This window comes from Lagenorhynchus albirostris, chromosome 2 (genome assembly GCF_949774975.1).
Source record: "Lagenorhynchus albirostris chromosome 2, mLagAlb1.1, whole genome shotgun sequence".
NCBI classification, from domain to species: domain Eukaryota; kingdom Metazoa; phylum Chordata; class Mammalia; order Artiodactyla; family Delphinidae; genus Lagenorhynchus; species Lagenorhynchus albirostris.
The window spans coordinates 941965-963676 of record NC_083096.1 but is presented as its reverse complement, the minus strand read 5'-3'; the positions used below and the strand labels follow the sequence as shown (position 1 = coordinate 963676).

At 44.6% G+C, this 21712-nt stretch overlaps 1 protein-coding gene across 3 annotated transcripts in view; it reads left to right on the top strand.

The window, feature by feature from the left end:
- IPO9 (importin 9) overlaps positions 1–21712 on the top strand; it is a 45421-nt gene that overhangs the window by 6223 nt on the left and 17486 nt on the right. For all 3 annotated transcript variants that reach the window (XR_009536088.1, XM_060126277.1, XM_060126289.1), the window contains exons 2-13: positions 10572–10633; positions 10853–10939; positions 11671–11872; positions 14669–14757; positions 15462–15548; positions 16056–16175; positions 16288–16388; positions 16572–16630; positions 17224–17375; positions 18047–18145; positions 19021–19127; positions 19494–19633. Coding sequence is in view for 2 of the 3 variants with exons in the window: in XM_060126277.1 (XP_059982260.1) it covers positions 10572–10633; positions 10853–10939; positions 11671–11872; positions 14669–14757; positions 15462–15548; positions 16056–16175; positions 16288–16388; positions 16572–16630; positions 17224–17375; positions 18047–18145; positions 19021–19127; positions 19494–19633 (1305 nt within the window). In the remaining variant the exon portion in view is untranslated. The remainder of the gene's footprint in view (positions 1–10571; positions 10634–10852; positions 10940–11670; positions 11873–14668; positions 14758–15461; positions 15549–16055; positions 16176–16287; positions 16389–16571; positions 16631–17223; positions 17376–18046; positions 18146–19020; positions 19128–19493; positions 19634–21712) is intronic.

Sequence of the window (21712 nt, the reverse complement as noted above, 5' to 3'; positions counted from 1 at the left end):
TGACGTTCTTAGCAGACTTAGGGCCATAAAGTTAGCATCCATTGTCACACCAAGTATCTGAAGTCAGAGGAAGTCTGGGAGCCTTACAGAGTGTTACAAGTGCTCTTTCTCTCTCTCTCTTTTTTCTTTTTTTTTGGCCACGACATGCTGGGATCTTAGTTCCCTGACCAGGGATCGAACCCATGCCCCCTGCAGTGGAAGCTCGGAGTCTTAACCACTGGACCGCCAGGGAAGACCCCACACATGCATTTTAGAGTGCTTTTTTCCATTAAACTTGAACATTGGTTGGTATCCAAGAGGTGTTCCTAAGTTACGTCTGGCTCATCTGTGTTTTAGTCCATTTGGAAAGTTGATTCCCATATCTTTGGGTTGTAGGCACCTACTGTTTATTCTGTTAAAAATGGGGTTTTTAGACTTACCAGAGGCTGAAGTCGCCAGATTAACCCTAAGAATTAGAATGGATTTCAGCATCTTTAGCGGTAATTCTGCAGGTGTGAAGTGTTTGCTTGTGATTTAATCACTTAATAAATGCTTTAGAAAGAATGTGGCGGCTTTTTCGGTGGTCTTGCGAAAATTCTCCTTTCCTGAGTGAAATGATAGGTGCCGTAAGGTTGTATCAGTAACTGAAGCTTAAAATAAGGGTGTAATAAGAAAGAGTTAAGAATCTAAGAATTCAGTAAGGTAGCGTAAATTAAAAATACAAAAAATTAAAATATAAAAACCAATAGCCTTCATATACACAAACAGTAAAAGGTTAGAGAATATAATGGTGTTTTTTTAAAAACCCTTTACAATAGCAACAAAAAGATTAAATACTTAGGAATAAAATTAACAGGAAACGTGCAAAAACCTATTAGGGGAAACTTTTTAAACATTCCTGAAAGCCTTAAAAGCAGACATGAAATGGAAAGGTGTGCGCTGTCCTTTGATAGCACAGCTCAGCATTCTAGATGAGTGAGAAGGGTTGATTCTGAAGTTCATAGAAACATAAGCTTGGAAGAAATAGCTCCAAAAACACCAAAAAAGGAAAACTGTGAGGAGGGACTAGTTCTACAAGACATTAAAACATTATGTAAAGCCTCTATAATTAAAATAAGCAGTGTGGCAGTGGCACGCAAATAGGCAAATAGAACTGTGGAATAAAAAAGAAAGTCCAGAAGTAGACACGAGTAACTATGGAAATGTAGTATTGATAAAGGTGGCATCTCAGATCATTGGGGTAAAGATGGACCTTTTAATAAAGGTGCTGGGACAATTGGGTGGCCATTTGGAATTAGATCAGTATCTCACACCAGACAAAAAATTAGCTTCAAATGATTAGGAATCTAAATATTGAAAACATGAAACCATAAAAGTTTTAGAAGAAAGTATGGGTGAATTTTTCTTTATCCTTGGCATGAAGAAAGGCTTTCTAACTATGACTCAAAATCCGGAGGCAGTAAAAGATTGATAAATTTGACTACATTAAAATTTTAATTTTCATGACAAAAAACACCATATAAAAAGTCAGTACCAACAAAACAAAATTTTACCTAGACCTATCATATTCAAACTGCAGAAGACCAAAGACAAAGAGAATATCTTAAAAGGAGTGAAAATAGTGCCTTACCCATAGAGGAACAAGAATTAACAATTGGGCTTCCCTGGTGGCGCAGTGGTTGAGAGTCCGCCTGCCGATGCAGGGGACGCAGGTTCGTGACTTGGTCCGGGAGGATCCCACATGCCGCGGAGCGGCTGCGCCCGTGAGCCATGGCCGCTGAGCCTGCGCGTCCGGAGCCTGTGCTCCGCAACGGGAGAGGCCACAACAGTGAGAGGCCCGCGTACCGCAAAAAAATAAAATTAAATTAAAAAAGAATTAACAATTACATTGGACCGCTCTTCAGAAGCCATATAAGCGAGAGAAGAGTGGAGTGAGATATCTCAAGTGAGGATAGAAAAATATTACCACCTAGAATTCTGTATCCACTGAAATCAGCCTTCAAAACTGAAGCATTAAGACTTTCTCAGACAAACAAAAATTGAGGGACTTCATTACTAGCAGACCTGCCCTGCAAGACATGTGAACAGGAGTTCCTGAGGGAGAAGGGAAATTATACAGTAGAAACTTAGATCTCAAAACAAGCTCAGAAGAAATAAATAGAGATGAAAATTTAAGTCAGAAGACAGCTGACAAAGTGAGAGAAATTTTCACAGCATATACCACAGACAAAAGGATAATATCCTTAATATATAAAGAACTCTTAAAAATTGAGAAACAAAGGACCAAAACCTCAATAGAAAAATGAGGGGGTGGGGCATGGACAGAGAACTCACCCCTCCTCCTAAGTGTCATTAAAAAGGCACTCAAACACACACAAATAGTTTAAAGTCCCTCATGATTTAGAGAAATACAAATTGAACAACATTAAGATATCATTTCTCCTCTATCAGACTAGCAAAAATTTTAAAGCATGTTCTGTTGGTGAGGTTGTAGAGAAACACTTTTTTTTTTTAACTTATTTATTTATTTATTTTTGGCTGCGTTGGGTCTTCGTTGCTGCGCGCGGGCTTTCTTTAGTTGCAGTGAGCCGGGGCTACTCTTCATTGCGGTGCGTGGGCTTCTCATTGTGGTGGCTTCTCTTTGTCGCAGAGTATCGGCTCTAGGCGTGCAGGCTTCAGTAGTTGTGGCATGTGGGCTCAGTAGCTGTGGCTTGCAGGCTCTAGAGCACAGGCTCAGTAGTTGTGGTGCACAGGCTTAGTTGCTCTGCGGCATGTGGGATCTTCCCGGACCAGGGCTCGAACCCCTGTCCCCTGCATTGGCAGGCAGATTCTTAACCACTGTGCCACCAGGGAAGTCCTGGAGAAACACTCCTTAACAGTGCTAGTGGGAATGCACATTGGTGCAGTCCTTCTGGAGGGAAATTTGGCCACACCTGACAACACTACAAACACACTTTTGACCCAGCAGTCCCAGTTCTGGGAATCTACCCTGAAGATACACATTTAACAATATAAAAATACATGCTGCACACTATTATTTACTGCAACATTGTTTATAAAAGCAAAATAATTGAAAGCAGTCTAGCTGCCCATATGTAGGAAAATGGCTGAAAAAAGTATGTGTATCCATACAGTGGTATATTATGCAGCCGTAAAAAAAGAATAAGGAATCTTGAGGAACTGTTTTGGAATGGTTTCCAGATTATAATGTTAACTGAAAAAAAGCAAAGTGCAAAAGAGTATAATACACTACTTTTCATGTAAACAAGAGGATACAAGAAAATACACATGTATCTGCTTGTTTATGCAAAAGAAATACCAAAAAGACAAACCAGAAACTGATTGGTTATCTATGTGGAGCGGCTGGGGAGAGGATGGAAGGAAGTTGTTAGGGATGAGGAGGGAGCATATGCCTTCTTGTGTAGCTTTAACTCTGAGAATCATAATATAGTTTTACATACCCCCCAAAATAAGTAAATAATTAAAATCAAACAATGGAAGGGTACAATTAGTAACACATGAACCTAACTGTATTACAGATGAACAGTGTAACTACTACTAGGTGTTGTGGGAGGAAAGAACTAACCTAAGTAACTTTGGAAAACAGTATTTTGGTTTTTTGTTTTTTAAATTTTATTTATCTTTGGCTGCGTTGGGTCTTCGTTACTGCTCACGGGCTTTCTCTAGTTGTGAACAGGGGCTACTCTTCATTGCGGTGCCTGGGCTTCTCATTGCGGTGGCTTCCCTTGTTGCAGAGCATGGGCTCTAGGTGCACGGGCTTCAGTAGTTGCGACGTGCAGGCTCAGTAGTTATGATGCATGGGCTTAGTTGCTCCGCGGCATGTGGGATCTTCCTGGACCAGGGCTCGAACCCGTGTACCCTGCATTGGCAGGAGGATTCTTAACCACTGCACCACCAGGGAAGTCCCTGGAAAATAGTATTTTGACTGTATATTGTAAGACTCAAGTCAAAAAGGACTGTACACAAAAATTATACTCCAGTTAATATATCTGTTTTCCACAAGTGTTAATAGTTCTGTAATTAGTTTCTGTGTATACTAAGATTGAACAAATAAGTAATTTTATTGTAGATAATGAGAGCCAGATTTATCACTATCAGAGAAAGCATTACAAATAAGGAGGACAAGCAGAGTGAACCTTGAGATATTGGATTGGCATTTGAGTTATCAGTAGATAGATGGTTGGATTGGCAGGTGGATGGACAGACAGATGTATGTGTAAGCATGGGTTAGTATGCATACATGTGTGTCGTAGTGCTGTTCTCTGAGAGGGCCTAGGAGCAGTGACATCCCAGAAACGGTGAGCACACCTAGCGCCCAGATCTTGATTTCTAAATAGCATTCTCCACTAAAAAGCACCAGGGCTCCTTGGAGGAAAAGTTGATTCCAGGGTTTAGGCAGAGAAAATACAAGGTGAGCCTAGAATATATCCTGTGATAACAGAATATAAGGAAGGGCTTGAAAAACGATGGGAGCATGTGGAAAGGCCTGCAAGAAGGTGTGCTGGCGGCCACAGTGGAACAGCTGAGCAACAGAACAAATAATGAGAATGTTGGGTTAAAACTCATGAAGTGAAATGAATAAGCATGAGTCCACACGGGTCGAAATAAATAAAGGAGACAGGACAGTGCTTCCTTACAAAAGAATTGCAAGTAATTAGTAAGTGTAAAGAGAATAAGAAATACAAAAGCACCACAGGACAAACAACACAGTAATAATTGTTGCAGGCAGTATCCACAGATGAGTGCTAAAATCAATCAGTGAGTGTTTGAAGAGAAACAGGATATGAACATAATCTCTAAGTATCTCTCTGAAGATTTTTGTCATTTGTAAAGGGAAAGACAGTACCTTTACAGTGGAAAATCCAGCAGACCGCACATTACCAAGTGGTCATGGTTAACATTACCAATAAGAAAATTTATCAACATTATAATACGCTAAGGACACAGCATCACTTCCCTGATATTCTTGCCAAAAATGAATAACCTCAATCTGATCATGAGGAGACGTCAGTCGAATGAACATCAAGATGTGTTCTACGAAATACTGACCGTTACTTATCAAAAGTGGTCGGGTCATAAAAGACAAGGAAAGAATAGGACTGTCACGCATTGGAGGAAACTGCTTTAAGTCTAAAAATTATTTCAAAGTTAAACATTAAAAAAAATAGGCATAGGGATTTCCCTGGTGGCGCAGTGGTTAAGAATCTGCCTGCCAATGCAGGGTACACGGGTTTGAGCCCTGTTCCGGGAAGATCCCACGTGCCACGGAGCAACTAAGCCCGTGCACCACAACTACTGAGCCTGCGCTCTAGAGCCCATGAGCCATAACTACTGAGCCCACGTGCCACAACTACTGAAGCCCGCCTGCTTAGAGCCCGTGCTCCACGACAAGAGAAGCCACCACAATGAGAAGCCTCAGCACTGCAGTGAAGAGTAGCCCCCTCACCGCAACTAGAGAAAGCCCGCGCGCAGCAATGAAGACCCAACGCAGCCAATAATTAATTAATTTTAAAAAATAGGCATAGGGGCTTCCCTGGTGGCGCAGTGGTTAAGAATCCACCTGCCAATGCAGGGGACACGGGTTCGAGCCCTGGTCCGGGAAGATCCCACATGCTGCGGAGCTCCTAAGCCTGTGCGCCACAACTACTGAGCCTGCACTCTGGAGCCCGTGAGCCACAACTACTGAGTCCACACGCCACAACTACTGAAGCCTGCGCGCCTAGAGCCCATGCTCCGCAACAAGAGAAGCCACTGCAATGAGAAGCCCTCGCACCACAACAAAGAGTAGCCCCCGCTCGCCGCAACTAGAGAAAGCACACGCGCAGCAACAAAGACCCAACGCAGCCAAAAATAAATAAATAAATAACATTAAAAAAATAGAGCAACCCAAATACAAAAGAGAACAATATGAAGGAAAACATTTAAAAAGAAATAGGCATAGATTATTTTCAGTAGTTTTTCACCTGCTTACCTGGATAAGCCTTGAACATGGAACATTGCCTGGAACAACTTTTTCCTGATATTAAGCTTTTGTATTGCATAAATACCCTTTGGATGGCTATTTCAGTGGAATCCAGTTATGATAGTTAGCACTTACCATGGAAAGTAACTTTAGTTACATCGATAAGAAAGCCAAACAGTGTACTCATGATGGGCAATAAAAATAATAGGACAACAACTGGTTTTTTTTTTTCTTGTGATGAAAACTTTTAAGATCTAGTCTCAGCAACTTTTCAGATATGCAACACGGTATTATTAACTGTAGTTGACATGCTACATGTTACTTTCCCATGACTTATTTATTTTATAACTGGAAATTTATACGTTTTGACTCTCTTCACCCATTTTGCCCACCCCCCCATCTCCAGCTTCTGGCAACCACCAGTGTGTTCTCTGCGTCTGTGAGCTTGTTTGTTTTGTTTTGTTTTGTTTGTTTGTTTTAAATTCCACATATAAGTAAGACCATATGGTATTTGTCTTTCTCTGACTGAGTTACTTTACTTAGCATAATGCCCTCAAGGTCCATCCGTAGTGTTGTAAGTGGCAAGACTTCATTCTTCTTTATGGTTGACTAATATCCTATTTTGTGTGTGTGTGTGTGTGTATCTGTACTCACATACATACATACCACGTACATATTCTTTATCCGTTCACCTATCGGTGGACACTTGGGTTGTTTCCACATCTTGGCTATTGTAAATAGTACTGCGATGAACATGAGGTGCATATATCTTTTTGAGTTAGTGTTTTCATTTTCTTTGGATAAACACCCAAAAGTGGAATTGCTGCCTTAAATGGTAGCTCTATTTTTAATTTTTAGGGGAACCTCCATACTGTTTTCCATAGTGGCTGCACCATTTTGCATTTCCACCAACAATGCACAAAGGTTCCCTTTTCTCCACATTCTTGTCAACACTTGTTATCGCTTATCCTTTTTAAAAAAAAAATTTATTTACTTATTTGGTTGTGCTGGGGGTTAGTTGTGGCAGGCAGGCTCCTTAATTGTGGCTCCAGGGCTACTTAGTTGTGGCATGCGAACTCTTAGTTATGGCATGCATGTGGGATCTAGTTCCCTGACCAGGGATCGAACCTGCACCCCCTGTCTTATCCCCTGCAGGGAAGTCCCGTTATTGCTTATCTTTTTGATAATAGCCATTGTGACAGGTGTGAGTTTATCTCATTGTGATTTTGATTTGCATTTCCCTGATAATTAGTGTTGTTCAGCATCTTTTTCATGTGTCTGTTGGCCATCTCTAGGTCTTTAGAACAGTGTATATTCAGGTCCTCTGCCCATTTTAAAATCCAGTTGTTTTACTTGCTATTGAATTGTATGAGTTCTTCATATATTCTGTATATTAAACCCTTAATAGATACATGATTTACAAATATGTTCTCCCATTCGGTAGGTTGCTTTTGTATTTGGTTGATGGTTTCCTTTGTTGTGCAGAGCTTTTTAGTTTGATGTAGCCCCACTTGTTTTTGTTTTTGTTGCCTTTAATCTTGGTGTCAAATGAAAAAAAAATCACCAAAACCAATGTCAAGGAACTTACTGCCTATGGTTCCTTCAAGCAGTTTTATGATTTCAGGTCTTTTACATTCCAATCTTTAATCCATTTTGAATTGATTTTTGTGTATGTTGTGAGATAGTGGTCCGGTTTCATTCTTTTGCATGTGGCTGTTCAGTTTTCCCAGCACCATTTGTTGAAGGGTCTCTCCCTTCCCCATTGTATATTTTTGGCTCCTTTGTCATAAATTAATTGACCATGTATGTGTGGGTTTATTTTTACGCTCTCTGTTCTCTTCCATTGATCTGTATGTCTGTTTCTATGCCAATACCACACTGTTTTGATTACTACAGTTTTGTAATACAATTTAAAATCGGGGAGCGTGATGCCTCTAACTTTATTCTTTCTCAGGATTGCTTTGGCTGTTTGGGTCATTTGTGGTTCCATGCTGATTTTAGAATTGTTTGTTCTGTTTCTGTGGAAAGCGCCATTGGAATTTGGATAGGGATTGCCACGGCAGCTCAGGGCCCAGGCTTTAACCCCACTGATCATAGCTCTCAAGTCGGATGGTGAGCCTGTTGTAACCTGTGCACCTGCCACGACCAAGCAGTTCTGAAAGCTGCTGTCCATTCTCAAAAAAGTGCTGTCTGGTAGGAAGAATGTGAGTCACATGAACGTTTTAATCATCTAGTAGCTAAAGGGTAAAAAAGAAACAGGTAAAATTCATTTTTAATACTGTAATCATTTAACCAAATGTATGCGGTGTATTATTTCAATATGTAATCGATATAAACTTTACTAAAATATTCCACAGTATTTTGTTTCATACTGCGTTTGCAGTCTGGTGCATGTCTTACATTTCCAGCACGTGTCAGTTCTTGGAGGCCGCATTTCGGGTCCTTAGTAGCCACTTGTAGCTGATGGCTGCCATATTGGATCACGCAGCCCTGGAAGGCAAGATGCGAAAGTTAGGGTGCGCTCTTGGCCTTACATTCTGCTTCCTCTTTTCACAAATATATATTTGATAATTTACTCCTTTGCAAGTATAAATTAGATCTAAATTCAAACTTTTTTTCTTGTGGTAAAATACACTTAATATAAAGTTTATCATCTTAACCTTCTTGAAGTGCACAGTTCAGTGGTATTAAATACATTCACGTTGTTGTACAGCCCTCACTGCCAACTATCCCCATTTCTTCCTGTAAAACTGAAACTCTATACTCGTTAAGCAGTAACTTTCCAATTCCCCGTCCCCCAGCCTCTGGCAGTCACCATTCTACTCTCTGCCTTTATGATTTTCACTACTGTAAGTACCTCATGTAAGTGGGTACGTACGTACTTGTCTTTTTGTGACTGGCTTGTTCCCCTTCGTGTACTGTCCTCAGGGTTCATCCATTATAGCAGTTGTTTTAGCCTATTGCAGAATTTCCTTCCTTTTAAAGGCTGAGTAATATTCCATTGTACATATAGACCACATTTTGCTTATCCATTCATCTGTTGATGGTCGCTTGGGTTGCTTCCACATTTTAGCTATTATGAAATATGCTGCTGTGAACATGGCATACAAATAAATATCTCTTCAAGACAGTGCTTGCATTTCTTTCGGGTATATACCCATAAGTGGAATTTGCTGGATCATATGGTAATTTTATTTAAAAATTTTTAAGGAGCCACCACTGTACTGTTCTCCACAGTGGCTGTACCCTTTTGCATTCTCACTAACAGTGCACAAGGGTTCCAGTTTCTCCACATCCTCTCCAATGGCAGTTTTCTGTTTTTTTGATGGTAGCCATCCTAATGTATGTGAGGTGGTACCTCAGTTTTGCTTTTCATTTCCCTAATGATTAGTGACGTTGAGCATCTTTTCATGTGCTTATTGGCCTTCATAAATCTTTGGAGAAATGTCTGTTCAAGTCTTATGCTCATCATTTAATTGGGGCATTTTGTTGTTGTTGAGTGGTAGAATTTCTTTATATAACTGGATGTTAGTGGCTTATTACATACCTATTTGCAAGTTTTCCCGTTCTGTGGGTAGCTGCTTTTACGCTGTTATAGTGTCCTATGATGCACAACATTTTTTAATTTTCATGAAGCCTAGTTTTTCTTTTGTTACCCGTGCCTTTGGCGTCACATCCAAGAAATTATTGCCAAATCTAATGTCATGATGTCACGAAGCTTTTGTCCTATGTTTTCTTCTAAGAGTTTCATTGTTTTAGGCCTTATTAGGTCCTTGACCCATTTTGAGTTAATTTTTGTTATGGTGTGAGGTAAGGGTCCAGCTTACTCCTTTCGCACATGGATATCCAGTTGTCCCAGCACTGTCTGTTGAAAAGACTGTTCTTTCCGCACTGAGTGATCTATTCCATCGATCTGTACGACCGTCTTTATGTCAGTACCGCACTGTATTGATGGCTGTAGATTTGTGTGAGTCCTCCAGTTCTGGTCTTTTTCAAGACTGTTTTGGCTATTTGGGGTCCCTTGAGATTCCATATGAATTTCAGCATGGGTTTTTCTGTTTCTGCAAAAATCCAATCATTGGGATTTTGATAGGGATTACATTGAAGGATCTAAATTTTAATTTGGGAGTCAGAGTTGTTTGTAGCCTCCCAATATGCATTTCGAGATTACTACTTACGTTGCTTGTTAGAAACTGCTCACTTACAACAGTTGTATTTTTAGGACTAAGCCTGTGAAGGCCAGATTTTCTTAGACCTAATCATCTCTTCTTTGGTGGTGTACATCTGGACAACTCCTGAAGTCTCACCTTTTAATTTTCCTTTGGGGTTAGATAGCAGCGGTTTTTGGTTAGATACTACGTGCATCGCTACCTTGGAAGGCGGAGACGGCTGTGCAGCGGTTGGAGGAAGTGAGAGGTGCTGGACTGTTCATCGCGAGCAGCCCTGCCCTGCTTCTCTTGCTTAGAGGAGCCAATCTGAGCAGTCATCAGCACTCTTGGAGCCACTGAATCCTCTGAAATCTTTCCTGTTGGCATCAGGGTTAGAGCTCAGTAAACCACTATGGCATTCCTGGGCGCTCTTGGACTCACAATAGACTTTTCCCTTCCAGAATTTGGTGTTCACCTGGCAGAGCTGACCGTAGATCCTCAGGGGGCATTGGCGATCCGTCAGGTAAGTCGAGACTGATTGGCCCAGTTTATAAGTAATTTCCCTTTACTTGGTGAAACTTTCTTATGGGAAAGTGAAAGAATAAGGCCACTTTATAAATAACTTAGAATTTTATACCAGATTTAGATAGACTTCAGATGAATATATCGGGCCGTGTGTACGATTTGTATGTGTGAAGAGAGTCTTTTTCTTGCTGTGCTACTTGGCTTACTCTTTTCACAGCTGGCATCAGTCATCTTGAAGCAGTACGTGGAGACTCACTGGTGTGCCCAGTCGGAGAGGTTCAGGCCTCCTGAGACCACAGAAAGGGTGAGGAGAGGTACTCGACTTGTCTGCCTGTGGAGATGGTGAGGGCCGTTCTCTGACCACAAGGAGCTATCAGAAGGCCATGGAGTGACTGGTAGCTGGCATTGCAGGAGCCATGCTACAGATGAGAGAGCTCGAGTGCCAGGCGGACCTGGGTGCAGATGCCAGTTTGCCTTTTACTAGCTATGAAATACTCAAAAAGTATTTTAACTTCTAAGCTTCAATTTCCTAAATATCTAAAATTCCAACTTTAAAGAGTTGTTTGAGGGTTACATGAAATAATGTTTCTAGTTAGTCCAGTGCTGTGCAACCGTGCTGGGCCCCCAAGAAATTGTGAGGTAGAAGGTCTGGAGCAGCGCTGTCCATTGGAGCTTCCTGCGTCATGGAAACATTCTGTGTCTGTGCTGTCCAGTACAGCTGCTGGTCACCTGTGGGTGCTGAGCTCCTAAAAGGTGGCTAGGGCAGCTGATGTGCTGAATTGTTAACTTCATTTAATTTTAATTAATTTACATTGAAATGGCTGCATGTAGCTGGTGGCTACCATAATGGACAGCATAAGTTTAGAGACCATAGTTAGACTCTCTGGATGAATTACTTGTCCAGTTGGCGTATTGGAGTTTTCCATAGATATGCAGTGTCTTGTACACATTGCTTTTCCAGCATATGAACTGGATAGGACTCTGCCACTCACTTATAACCTGGTCTAATGGCAGGTGGGCTTTTCTCCTCTCCAGGCAAAAATTGTCATCCGGGAGCTATTGCCCAATGGCTTAAGAGAGTCGATAAGCAAGGTGCGCTCCAGCGTGGCCTATGCGGTGTCAGCCATCGCTCACTGGGACTGGCCCGAAGCCTGGCCCCAGCTCTTCAACCTGCTCATGGGGATGCTGGTGAGCGGAGACTTAAACGCAGTCCACGGCGCCATGCGAGTGCTTACAGGTATTGGAGACCATCCCCTGGTTTTGCCCCCTGGATCCCACGCATCACCCTCCCTGCTGCTCCTCCAGCTGTCACGTCCATGGCTGTCCTCCCGAACCGGTGACACTTCCCAGGGGACGAAGTCGGTGTTGTGCTTCCGCCACTGCGAGCCCTTCCCACTCAGGAAAGAGTCAAGTGTGGCGGTTACGCACGCAGACTTCAGTTCACAGTCTGGCTTAACCTTGACCCAACCTACTTCGTCTCTTGAGCTTGAGTTTCCTTGTGTGTAAAATTCAGGTAATGATGGTGTCCACCTCAAAGGAGCATTAGGCGGTATAAGTGAGCTAATCTGTGTAAAGTGACCTGTGGTAGCACACAGTGGATTTTAGCCATCATGATTAGATCATTATTATATATTATTTTTCTACTTGGTTCAACCAAAGCAAAGTTAAGAATAGTCAAGTTGAATTTTTATGGAGGTATAAGAAAGAAGATAAAAACAGTCCCACTCTGCAATCCTGATCTTCGTTTGGCCAGCTTAGAAAAATATGTAGTCTTTGGTGTATTTTCTTTCTTTCTGTTATGAGAAGTTGAGAGAAATACTTGAACTTTGAGTCCAAGGAGACTTAGTGGACAGCTCTTCTAAGCTTAGCTAACCTATCAGTCCCTCATAGGACCTATCCTTAAATACCCCCAGGTATGGCCTGAGTCTCCCAGTCTCTTGCAAATTCTGCCCTGCTTCCTGTCCCCCATGTGGGGTCACTGCTCTCCTTTGCTTTCAGGGAATCCTTATGTGGACCTTAGCCACTGGGTACTGATCTGTTAGAAACCACATTGCTTTCTGTTTATATAAGTTTGCGAAAGTCTCACCCCTGTCTTACCACCTCCTCCGTGATCTGCTAGCTTACCTGAAAGGTATTCTTGCCTAGTTAGGAACGCTGTTACAACCTTTTCTGAGTGTCAATCAGTTTACTAAACTTGGCATTTGGGCCCAATTTTACTAGTCCATCTAATATTGATAGTAGATAATACCAGTTCTATGTCCAAAAGCAAATCGCCCCTCTCCTTTTGTTTCAAACCCTCTCTTCCCGTGCCCCAGCTGCCTTTTTGCACCACCCAGTGTATTTTTATTAATTACATGTGACGGGTGCTCAGGGCATAGAGCTGACCTTATTGAAAAGGTCAAATGCTCCTTGCTCAGATGCTCCCTGCCCGGCTTATTGCCCTTGTTTCTCTTGTACGGCGTATTATTCAGGTGATTTCTCCTACCCTTCTCCGTGGAATGAGCTTTCTAGGATTCTTTTTTTTACGGTACGCGGGCCTCTCACTGTTGTGACCTCTCCCGTTGCGGAGCACAGGCTCCGGACGCGCAGGCTCAGCGGCCATGGCTCACGGGCGCAGCCGCTCCGCGGCATGTGGGATCTTCCCGGACCGGGGCACGAACCCACGTCCCCTGCATCGGCAGGCGGACTCTCAACCACTGCGCCACCAGGGAAGCCCTAGGATTCTTTACTTACAAGCTCATGATGCCAAAATATCAATTAACAGACCTATTTTCTACTAAGGAAAGGAAGCCTATTCCCTTCCAGTCTTGCAACACAAAGTTCAGCTTCTTTTTTAAAAACCTGGAGAAAAGAATAGTTGTACGTTTGTATATACAGTTGGCTTGCTCAAGAGCCCTTGTTGTGCTTGACTAAGGAAATCACTGTTCAGTGAGATGACCTTTCTGTCAGCCACACACCTTCACGTGAGGCTGGGCCGCGCTCCGGCAGCTGCAGCTCAGGTGTGCGTGCGGGGAGCAGGGCACTGGTGTGGGGGCAGGAGCCCGGCAGGAGAGCGGGTCTGACTCTCGTCAGGGCTGTTGAAGGTGCTGTCCCAGTCTCTCGAAGGTAATAAGGCTTATTCCCATTACACTTAGCTGTTTATCAATGACAGCTAAGGCTGATGGTGTGAAGGAAATGCAGACACAGCCTCCAGGGCTTGAAATGAGTGATCCATGAGCCTCAGCTTTCTCTTCGCTCTCAAAGAGCTTTGGAGACTGATGTCGCTGGCATCCCATGCTTTTTCTGACCTGATGAGTGACTTCAGAAAACTTACTTTGGACTTCAGCTTGTAAAGTGTTGATAAATTGAGGCTATCAAGAGTGATCATGAGAGTAATGAATGTGGTTGGTTAAGCAGCAGAGGCCACTGGGACTCGAGGGCTTGTATTCCACGCTCAGCGACACAATCCAGAGCCCTGCTTGCTGTCTCGGTGCCTTGTGAGGTTTTGGAAGTGAAGGGAAGGCTGGGACCCACACTTGCCTCGCCTTCCTCAAGTCTCATTCCGCGGCCGGGGTGCTCTTCGCCACCGTCACGGGGTGTAAACCCCCTTCTCTTCCTCTGAGCAGTGGCCTGACCTCTAGGTCAGTAGACATCGTCCCCATCTTCAGGGTGGAGCTCAAGCCAGGTAAGTCTGCACAGACTTGATTGTGTGCATCAGAACAGCTTCTTGGGCAGGGTATTGAAAGTGGAACAAAGGTGAGACGCCTCCAAGTGCACCTGGATGGTGACAGTGGGCACAAACTAGATTGATTCCGAATTTTCCTAAGGCAACCTCACAAGGATTCTTACACAGTTCCGTTACAGGTTTTCTTTCTTAATCTCGTGTATTCTCCTTTATCTCTGCGTTCTCTTTCCCTTCTAACCAATAATTGACACTACTTCCGTACGCCAGGGTAAGTCTCCCAACCAGTGTCTTTCCCTGTGTGCCGCCTAGAAGCAGTTCAACAGTTTTCACGCGGAATGTCTTTGTAAAGCGGGGCTTTCTTCTCTGTAGAATTCACTCGAGAAGTCACAGACACCCAGATGCCGCTGGTTGCTCCTGTCATTCTCCCAGAGATGTACAAGATCTTCACCATGGCCGAGGTACGAGTCTCAGCTGTGCCATCCAGCAGGCAGAGCTGCTCGGGCTCTGGCCAGCCGCCCCCGCTCAGGGGGCGCCCGCTGTGTTGGCTGCCGGTCCCCAGACCTGAAGACAAGAACTGACAAAGACTGAGCTGGGATGATACTTAGGCCTTCGCTTGTAACTGCGAGGACAAGCCTGTGATGAGAGCGTGCAGTAGCTGCAGTCTCCCCTCACATCTCACCCCTGCTGCCTTGGTGCTGCCTTGCCTCTCACGGGGCAACCCACCCAAGCTTGTTCGCCTCAGCCGAGTAATTGGAAACGATTCTACCCCTGCACTGCGCCCGATAAGCCCTTCCTTTACTCTGTATGCGTTTGGTTAACCTCCCTCCTCCTCTCCGGCCCCAGCCAAGGGCTGTGTTTTGACAGAAATACGTTAACCGTGTTGGGATTTCAGGCCGTATCCAGCTTCATATTTTTGTCAGATTAACCCACAGAGGCCTGTATGTAAGGCTGATTCTAATAAGTTCTGACATCGTGCTGCCTTCCATTCTCTGGATTACAGAAGAGTCTGTCTCCTGGACATGAGTGATTGACATTTCCTGTCTCTGTACCTCCAGTCCCATGTCAGGATTTAGTAGTCACAGTTTAGTCTCACACACGCGCATGCACGCACGCACGAACGCACACCCACCAGTCTCATGGCTACACTGTAACTTGTTTCCAGGTGTATGGTATTCGAACCCGTTCCCGAGCCGTGGAGATTTTTACCACTTGTGCCCATATGATCTGTAACATGGAGGAGCTGGAGAAGGTGAGTGAGCCTTTAGGTTGGTAACAGACGGCCTGCCTAGAGGTCTTCAGCACAGCAGTGCCAGGACGGACACTCGCCGTGTTGTGGATGCAGTGAATGTTCTGGCTAAGTTCCTCATCTGCGTGTAGCTTAGTTTCCTTTCGTCTGAGCCTTATTTTTTCTAACACCTCCTCCTGCATCTTTTTCACGCTAGTCATCACCCAGAACTTCACTGCTCTTTTATCTCTCTCCCATGTGGAACCAGCCTAGCTGAAAAATACCAGTCCCTGGGATTGAGAAGCTGGCCTTATGTAATAGCTTTGAAGAAGCTCCTGGTGAGGAGCTGCCAGTGTTGGATAAGGACACAGCAGACCTTGGGGACACCTCCAGTGACCTTGTGGCCACGCCCTTCTGATTGAGGCCCGAGCCTGAAGGGGTCTGGAGACAGCGCGGGTCTCGGTGTTTGGTGCATGCACTGAGCCACTGATTCGGGCTGCGTCCAGTACTGACTTTGGTTTCTGCCGCCAGGGCGCGGCCAAAGTCCTGATCTTCCCTGTGGTGCAGCAGTTCACAGAGGCCTTCGTCCAGGCCCTCCAGATACCAGACGGCCCCACGTCTGACAGCGGGTTTAAGATGGAAGTCCTGAAGGTAAACATTTACTGCGATGGAGGTGCTGGGGGTTTGAAGGGTGCTCTGAAAGCAGTGATTTTTTTCCCCATAGCACTTGTAACTCTTGGGGTTTTTCTCTTTAACTTCCCAGGCAGTGACAGCCCTGGTGAAAAACTTCCCAAAGCACATGGTGTCCTCCATGCAGCAGATTCTGCCTATTGTTTGGAACACCCTAACTGAGAGCGCAGCTTTATATCCTTTCCAGAAGGCTGACGGGCCTGCCAGCCCATGGTTGGGAATCTAGCCTTGGGTCCTAACGTCCATGTGGTTCCGCTTGCTTAAAGAGTCTGCTCCTAGTGCTGGAGTGTACAGCACTCCCTTGTAGAGTGTGTCCAAAGCAGACTGCTGATTCTGTTTCTTTACTCTTCATTGTACTTATGTGAGGACAGAAGTAAACTACACAGAGGAAGTGGAAGATCCTGTGGATTCTGATGGTACGTGGCGTGTCTCATCTCAACAGGTGCACCACTTAGTGGGAAAGGGAGCCAGGAAAAGACAGAACAGAGGCAGGAACTTAGAGGCTTCATGCTCTTAAGAGAGTGTTCTCACCGAGTTTCCTCTAAGTATATTAGATGTGGGGAAATGAGAAGTTGAAAATCATTGATCTGTTCCTCATGGGCATTTGCGTAAGTCTCGTGAAATTGTAGAATTTCTGAGTGGAAGATATGTTCAGTGTTTCTGATTCTTTTTTGGGGGGTGGGGGGTGGTGCCTCGCTGCACAGCTTTTGGGATCTTAGTTCCCCGACCAGGGATTGAACCCACACCCTCAGCAGTGAAAGCGCTGAGTCCTAACCACTGGACCACCAGGGAATTCCCTGATTCTTTTACTTGAAAAGCCAAAGAGTACTTAATAGCCTCAAGTTCCTTTCTTTGACTCCTCAGCCCCTTCTTCCATTCCCTGGAGAATAATAATTAGCAAGTGCTTTAACTATTCATTAACTTACAGAGATGATGTAGTTCCTTTCCAGCATCTGTGCTTTCCTTTTGCTTCTTGTCATTAAAAGCTTCTCTCTTGTGTTTCCTGTAGGTGAAGTCCTGGGCTTTGAAAATCTCGTCTTTAGCATTTTTGAATTTGTCCATGCTCTCCTAGAAAATAGCAAATTCAAAAGCACCGTCAAGAAGGCCTTGCCTGAGTTGATTTACTATCTCATCCTATACATGCAGATCACCGAGGAGCAGGTAACAACGTATGGGAGACAGTGACCGGCTTGCATTCAGAGAGTGCAGCCTGCATGTGGGGTCTAAGTCAGGCGACCAAGTGATTTTGAAGAATAGACACCTGAAGAGTAACTTCATGGGAGGGTCTAGAAAGCTCTGATGTCATTATGTTGCCGAATCCCTGGGTGTTGGGGTTTTATCAACTCCTGCACTAGGTAATTGGGCTTTCAGAGTACTAATACTTTTACATCTATAGGACCGCCAACCAAAGGCCCAGATAGCCAGAAAAGCCTACCTTTCTCTATAAATAGTGAGATGTAATAGAGTTCAGATCATTAGCCTGGTTGGTGAACCATTAGACCAGAAAAGAGCATTAAAAAATATGATAATGCCTGTCTCGTGTGAACAACACAAGGGTGGACATGATTTTCCATTAAATGCCCATCAGACCTACTAGACTCAGCAAATTGACGTATCTGGGGGTAACAGCCACCTACAGTAGGAGGGGCCAGCAGTCAGCCACCTTCTGCAGCGGCCTTTGCTGCTTAGCTTGTTAAAGGGCTCGCTTCTCTGCATCAAAGAGAATAACATTCTGTTCAAGCTGAGAACAAGAGGCTGAGCCATTCCAGTGTGTGGATGGAAAGGGGAGCAGACGGGAGCCTCAGGGAAGCCTGACGTCCTTGTCCTTTCAGATCAAAGTGTGGACAGCCAACCCCCAGCAGTTTGTGGAAGATGAAGATGATGACACCTTCTCCTACACTGTCAGGATCGCAGCCCAGGACTTGTTGCTGGTAAGAGGGCCACCTTGACACTTCAGCCAGATGATCCTGAGCCGTTCCTCTTCTTTCCAGATCTCTAACCCAAGCTGAGCAGTGTTGTTGGGTGACTTTGTCTTAGACTTTTGGGGGATAAGAAGAGCATCTCGAGTGACGTCTGAGAGTCCGGAGTTCCAAAGTCACTGCTCCCGGTTCTGATTTACGTGTGGATGTTAGGTATAAGAATTGTGCAGAGGATAGTGTTCTAATGAGTAAGGATGCTTGAATCAGGAGCTTCTCAGTTTCATTCACTCTTCGGCAAGAAGCTGTAGCACAAACTAGACGTTGGCAAGTTAAAAAAACTTGCCGAGAGCTTGGACACCCAGGTGGCTGCTCATGTTTCTTTGGCTCTGACTGGAGCCCAGGACTGTCTCTAGGCTGAGGGTCTGTGAAGAAGCTGCCACCTGCCGCCTGTCAGGTGCGAGGCCTGTTCTCATTGTTTCATTGTTGGTGAGCGCTCCTTGTTATCCTGCGGTGTTTCTAAGGCACCTAGGAAAGACCACGCCAAGTTTCAGCTAGTAGATTAGCCTTGTATTTCCACAGTCAGGCTCCCAGAGAATAAATATCTGGTCCCCTGCCATCCAGAGCTGAGTCTCTCATTGACCACTTAGGCTCTGCTGAATGTAGCCAGAGGGAGCTGTCCATTTTGTGAGCTTCACAGTGCTTGGGCACTGCGGAAATATGGGTACTGCTTTACCATAGAGACCTTAACACAATTAGGGGCTGTATTTTGAGTGTACCTAATTGGGCTCAGCCGTGTGTATGGGAAGGAGTTGGAACCATTCAGTGTGCAATGAAGCTTGCAGTTTAATTTGCACAGAAACATTTGTTAGCGCCTCTCCTCCCACCAGGCTGTGGCCACTGATTTCCAGAATGAGAGCGCAGCAGCCCTGGCCGCCGCAGCGACTCGGCATTTACAGGAAGCTGAGCACACCAAGAATGGCGGCACCGGACATTGGTGAGAGTGGGCGGCGGGTGTCCCACTGAGGGACGTGCTCTGGGCATCAGGTCGGAGGCAGGCGTGTCCTTGCTTTGCGTTATCTGTTTTAAAGCAGTTCTTCCCATCCTTAAAACAGTTGGCTAAGATGCTTTTACCCCATTTTAAAAAGGTTTGAAAGGAAGGACTTTTGCTTTGTTTTTAATTAGAAAAACGTGTTATTATTAAATTACACCGTTTTCAGTTATAGGTTTAGATCGGAAGAGCAGCTCAATGTACTTTGGGGTCAGGCTGTGCTGAAACGCCCTTTCCTGAATTGGCTTCCCTCAAGCGTCTGTCGCTTTGACCGTGGGTGTGTGTGACCAGGCTGTGGTGTCCCTTTGGCAGGTGGAAGATCCATGAGGCGTGCATGTTGGCCCTCGGCTCGGTGAAGTCCATCGTCACCGACAGCGTGAAGAGTGGCAGGATCCCCTTCGACATGCATGGCTTCCTGACCAACGTCGTCCTCGCAGACCTCAACCTCTCAGGTAGGTTTCAGCACCGTGCTCAGGCCCACCATCAGCTCAGTTCTGTTGTTCACTTGGGCAGGTAAACCTCGGGGTGACCATTCTTCTTCCACCCTAAAGCTTGAGCTCGTCTGAACCTCTGAACTGCCCAGAGACCTTGACTCAAGCTTCACCCACTGAGAGACTAGGATTGCCTCGTTCATAGCTCTTCATGCTGTTCTCTCACACTGTTCTCCCAGTCAGCGCTCAAGTCCCGGGTGTTTTCTGGCGTCTGAATAGAGTACAGATTTGGCTGCTCTGCCTTGAGAACTCTGCTGCAAGCTCTGTCATTGCAAAGTCCCCACGCCCTCAGGCAGCCTGTGTGTGGTTCATCCTTCCTGTGTGCTTCTTGTCAGTTTTCTCAACCTCTTCTGTCTACATGATTAAATGTCCGTTCCCATGTCCACGTTCACTACTAGCCTTAAAAAGTAGCCTCGACTGCGTGAGCCTGACTTCTCAGCAGCGCAGGGCAGCGGCTGAGAGGCGGCGTTGTCTCTGTGTGACGATCTCCGTGCCTTGTTCTTACCCTCAGAGCCCCCAATGCTGTCTCTGCTTCCTCCTTGAGTACTTAAGTCGTGGGACCCCTGCGTCGTTGAGGCCGTGTCAGTGCACTCACTGCTTCCTCTCCGTAGGATGCCCTCTGGGTAGCTTAAGCCATTGGAAAATGTTCTCCACCTCTCCTTAGGCCAGCTGTCATGGGGCATCTCAGGCCTGAGTCACAGAATTAAGATGGTTGAGCATCCAGAGCTCCGGACCCACTGAGCACGTTCCTGTTGATTCTGCATTGACCACGTGCTGCGTTATGTTGTGGTTGACAAATATGTTTTCTTTCTCCTGCTAGAATGTAAGATATTTGAGTACAAGCCACGTCTAATATATCCTTTTGCCCCACAGTGCCTGGCACCTAATGGACATAGTGTAATCACGTGTTGAATGACAGTGTTGGAATTTCTCAAACTCACCAGCACATTTTTTGTAGAACTTGCCCTAGCAAAGCTTTTCTGTACAAGCCATTCTCAAACTTTTTGGTCTCAGGACCGCTTTACACTTTAAAAAATTATCAGTGATCCCAAGGAGATTTTTTTGTGAGTCACATGTAGCAGTATTTAACATATTAGAAATTAAAACTGAAAAGCTTTCAAAATATAAGAAATGCAAGCATACGTTCCATTAGCTGTCAGAGCCATGGTGTCACACATCAGTAACCTCTGGAAAATTCCACCGTATACTCGAGAAGGAATGAGAATGAAAAAAGACAAATAATGTCTTGGTATTGCTATGAAAACAGTTTTAACTTTGGGGACTTGCAGGTGTTCTTGGATGGTGCTCTCCATTACATGAATTAGTATGTAATTATTTGGCACCGTTTGCTAGGTTCTGTTGAATAGGTTCCATCAACTAAATGTTTATTGTACAGGTAACTAATTTAAGCTCTATAACAGCTGAATAAGTATAGTCTCTGTCCTCAAGCATCTTATAATAGGCAAGGGGTAGTAATCCTTACACCAGTGCCTAGAATATCAAAACATATATTTGTGTCATGTTAGAAAGCTAAAGACATGGACTTAAAGTGGCAGAGATAGTTAGGATTACTTCAGCCCAAGAGATCGGTTAGATAATGCAAGGAGAGGTGAGTGTGTTGGCTTATAAACAAAGCACAGAAATGGCAAAGGAAGATGTTGACTTCCTAGGGAGGGGTGTGTGCCTGCGTTTGGAAGGCACAAAGGGAAATGAGAGGTAATGCTAGAGTCACTGATCTGAGGGGACCTTGAATGCCGTGCGAATTTAGATGGGCTTTATTTGGTAGACTATGGAATTTGCTGACATTTTAAATAAAAGCATGACAGAGCTATAATTTACAGTATTCCAATAGTGGTCCAAGAGTAGGAAAAAACTGGCAGTGGAGAAGACATCTAGAGGACTGACTAGTAGTGTGGTAAGGGGTGGTGAGAGCTGTGGTGGGAACAAGGGTGGGGGGCTTTGTAGTCTAGGAATATTCAAAATGTACTTTGCAAATAGTGAAAAGTGAAACTAGGGAAATGATTCTGTGCCATAGGTCAT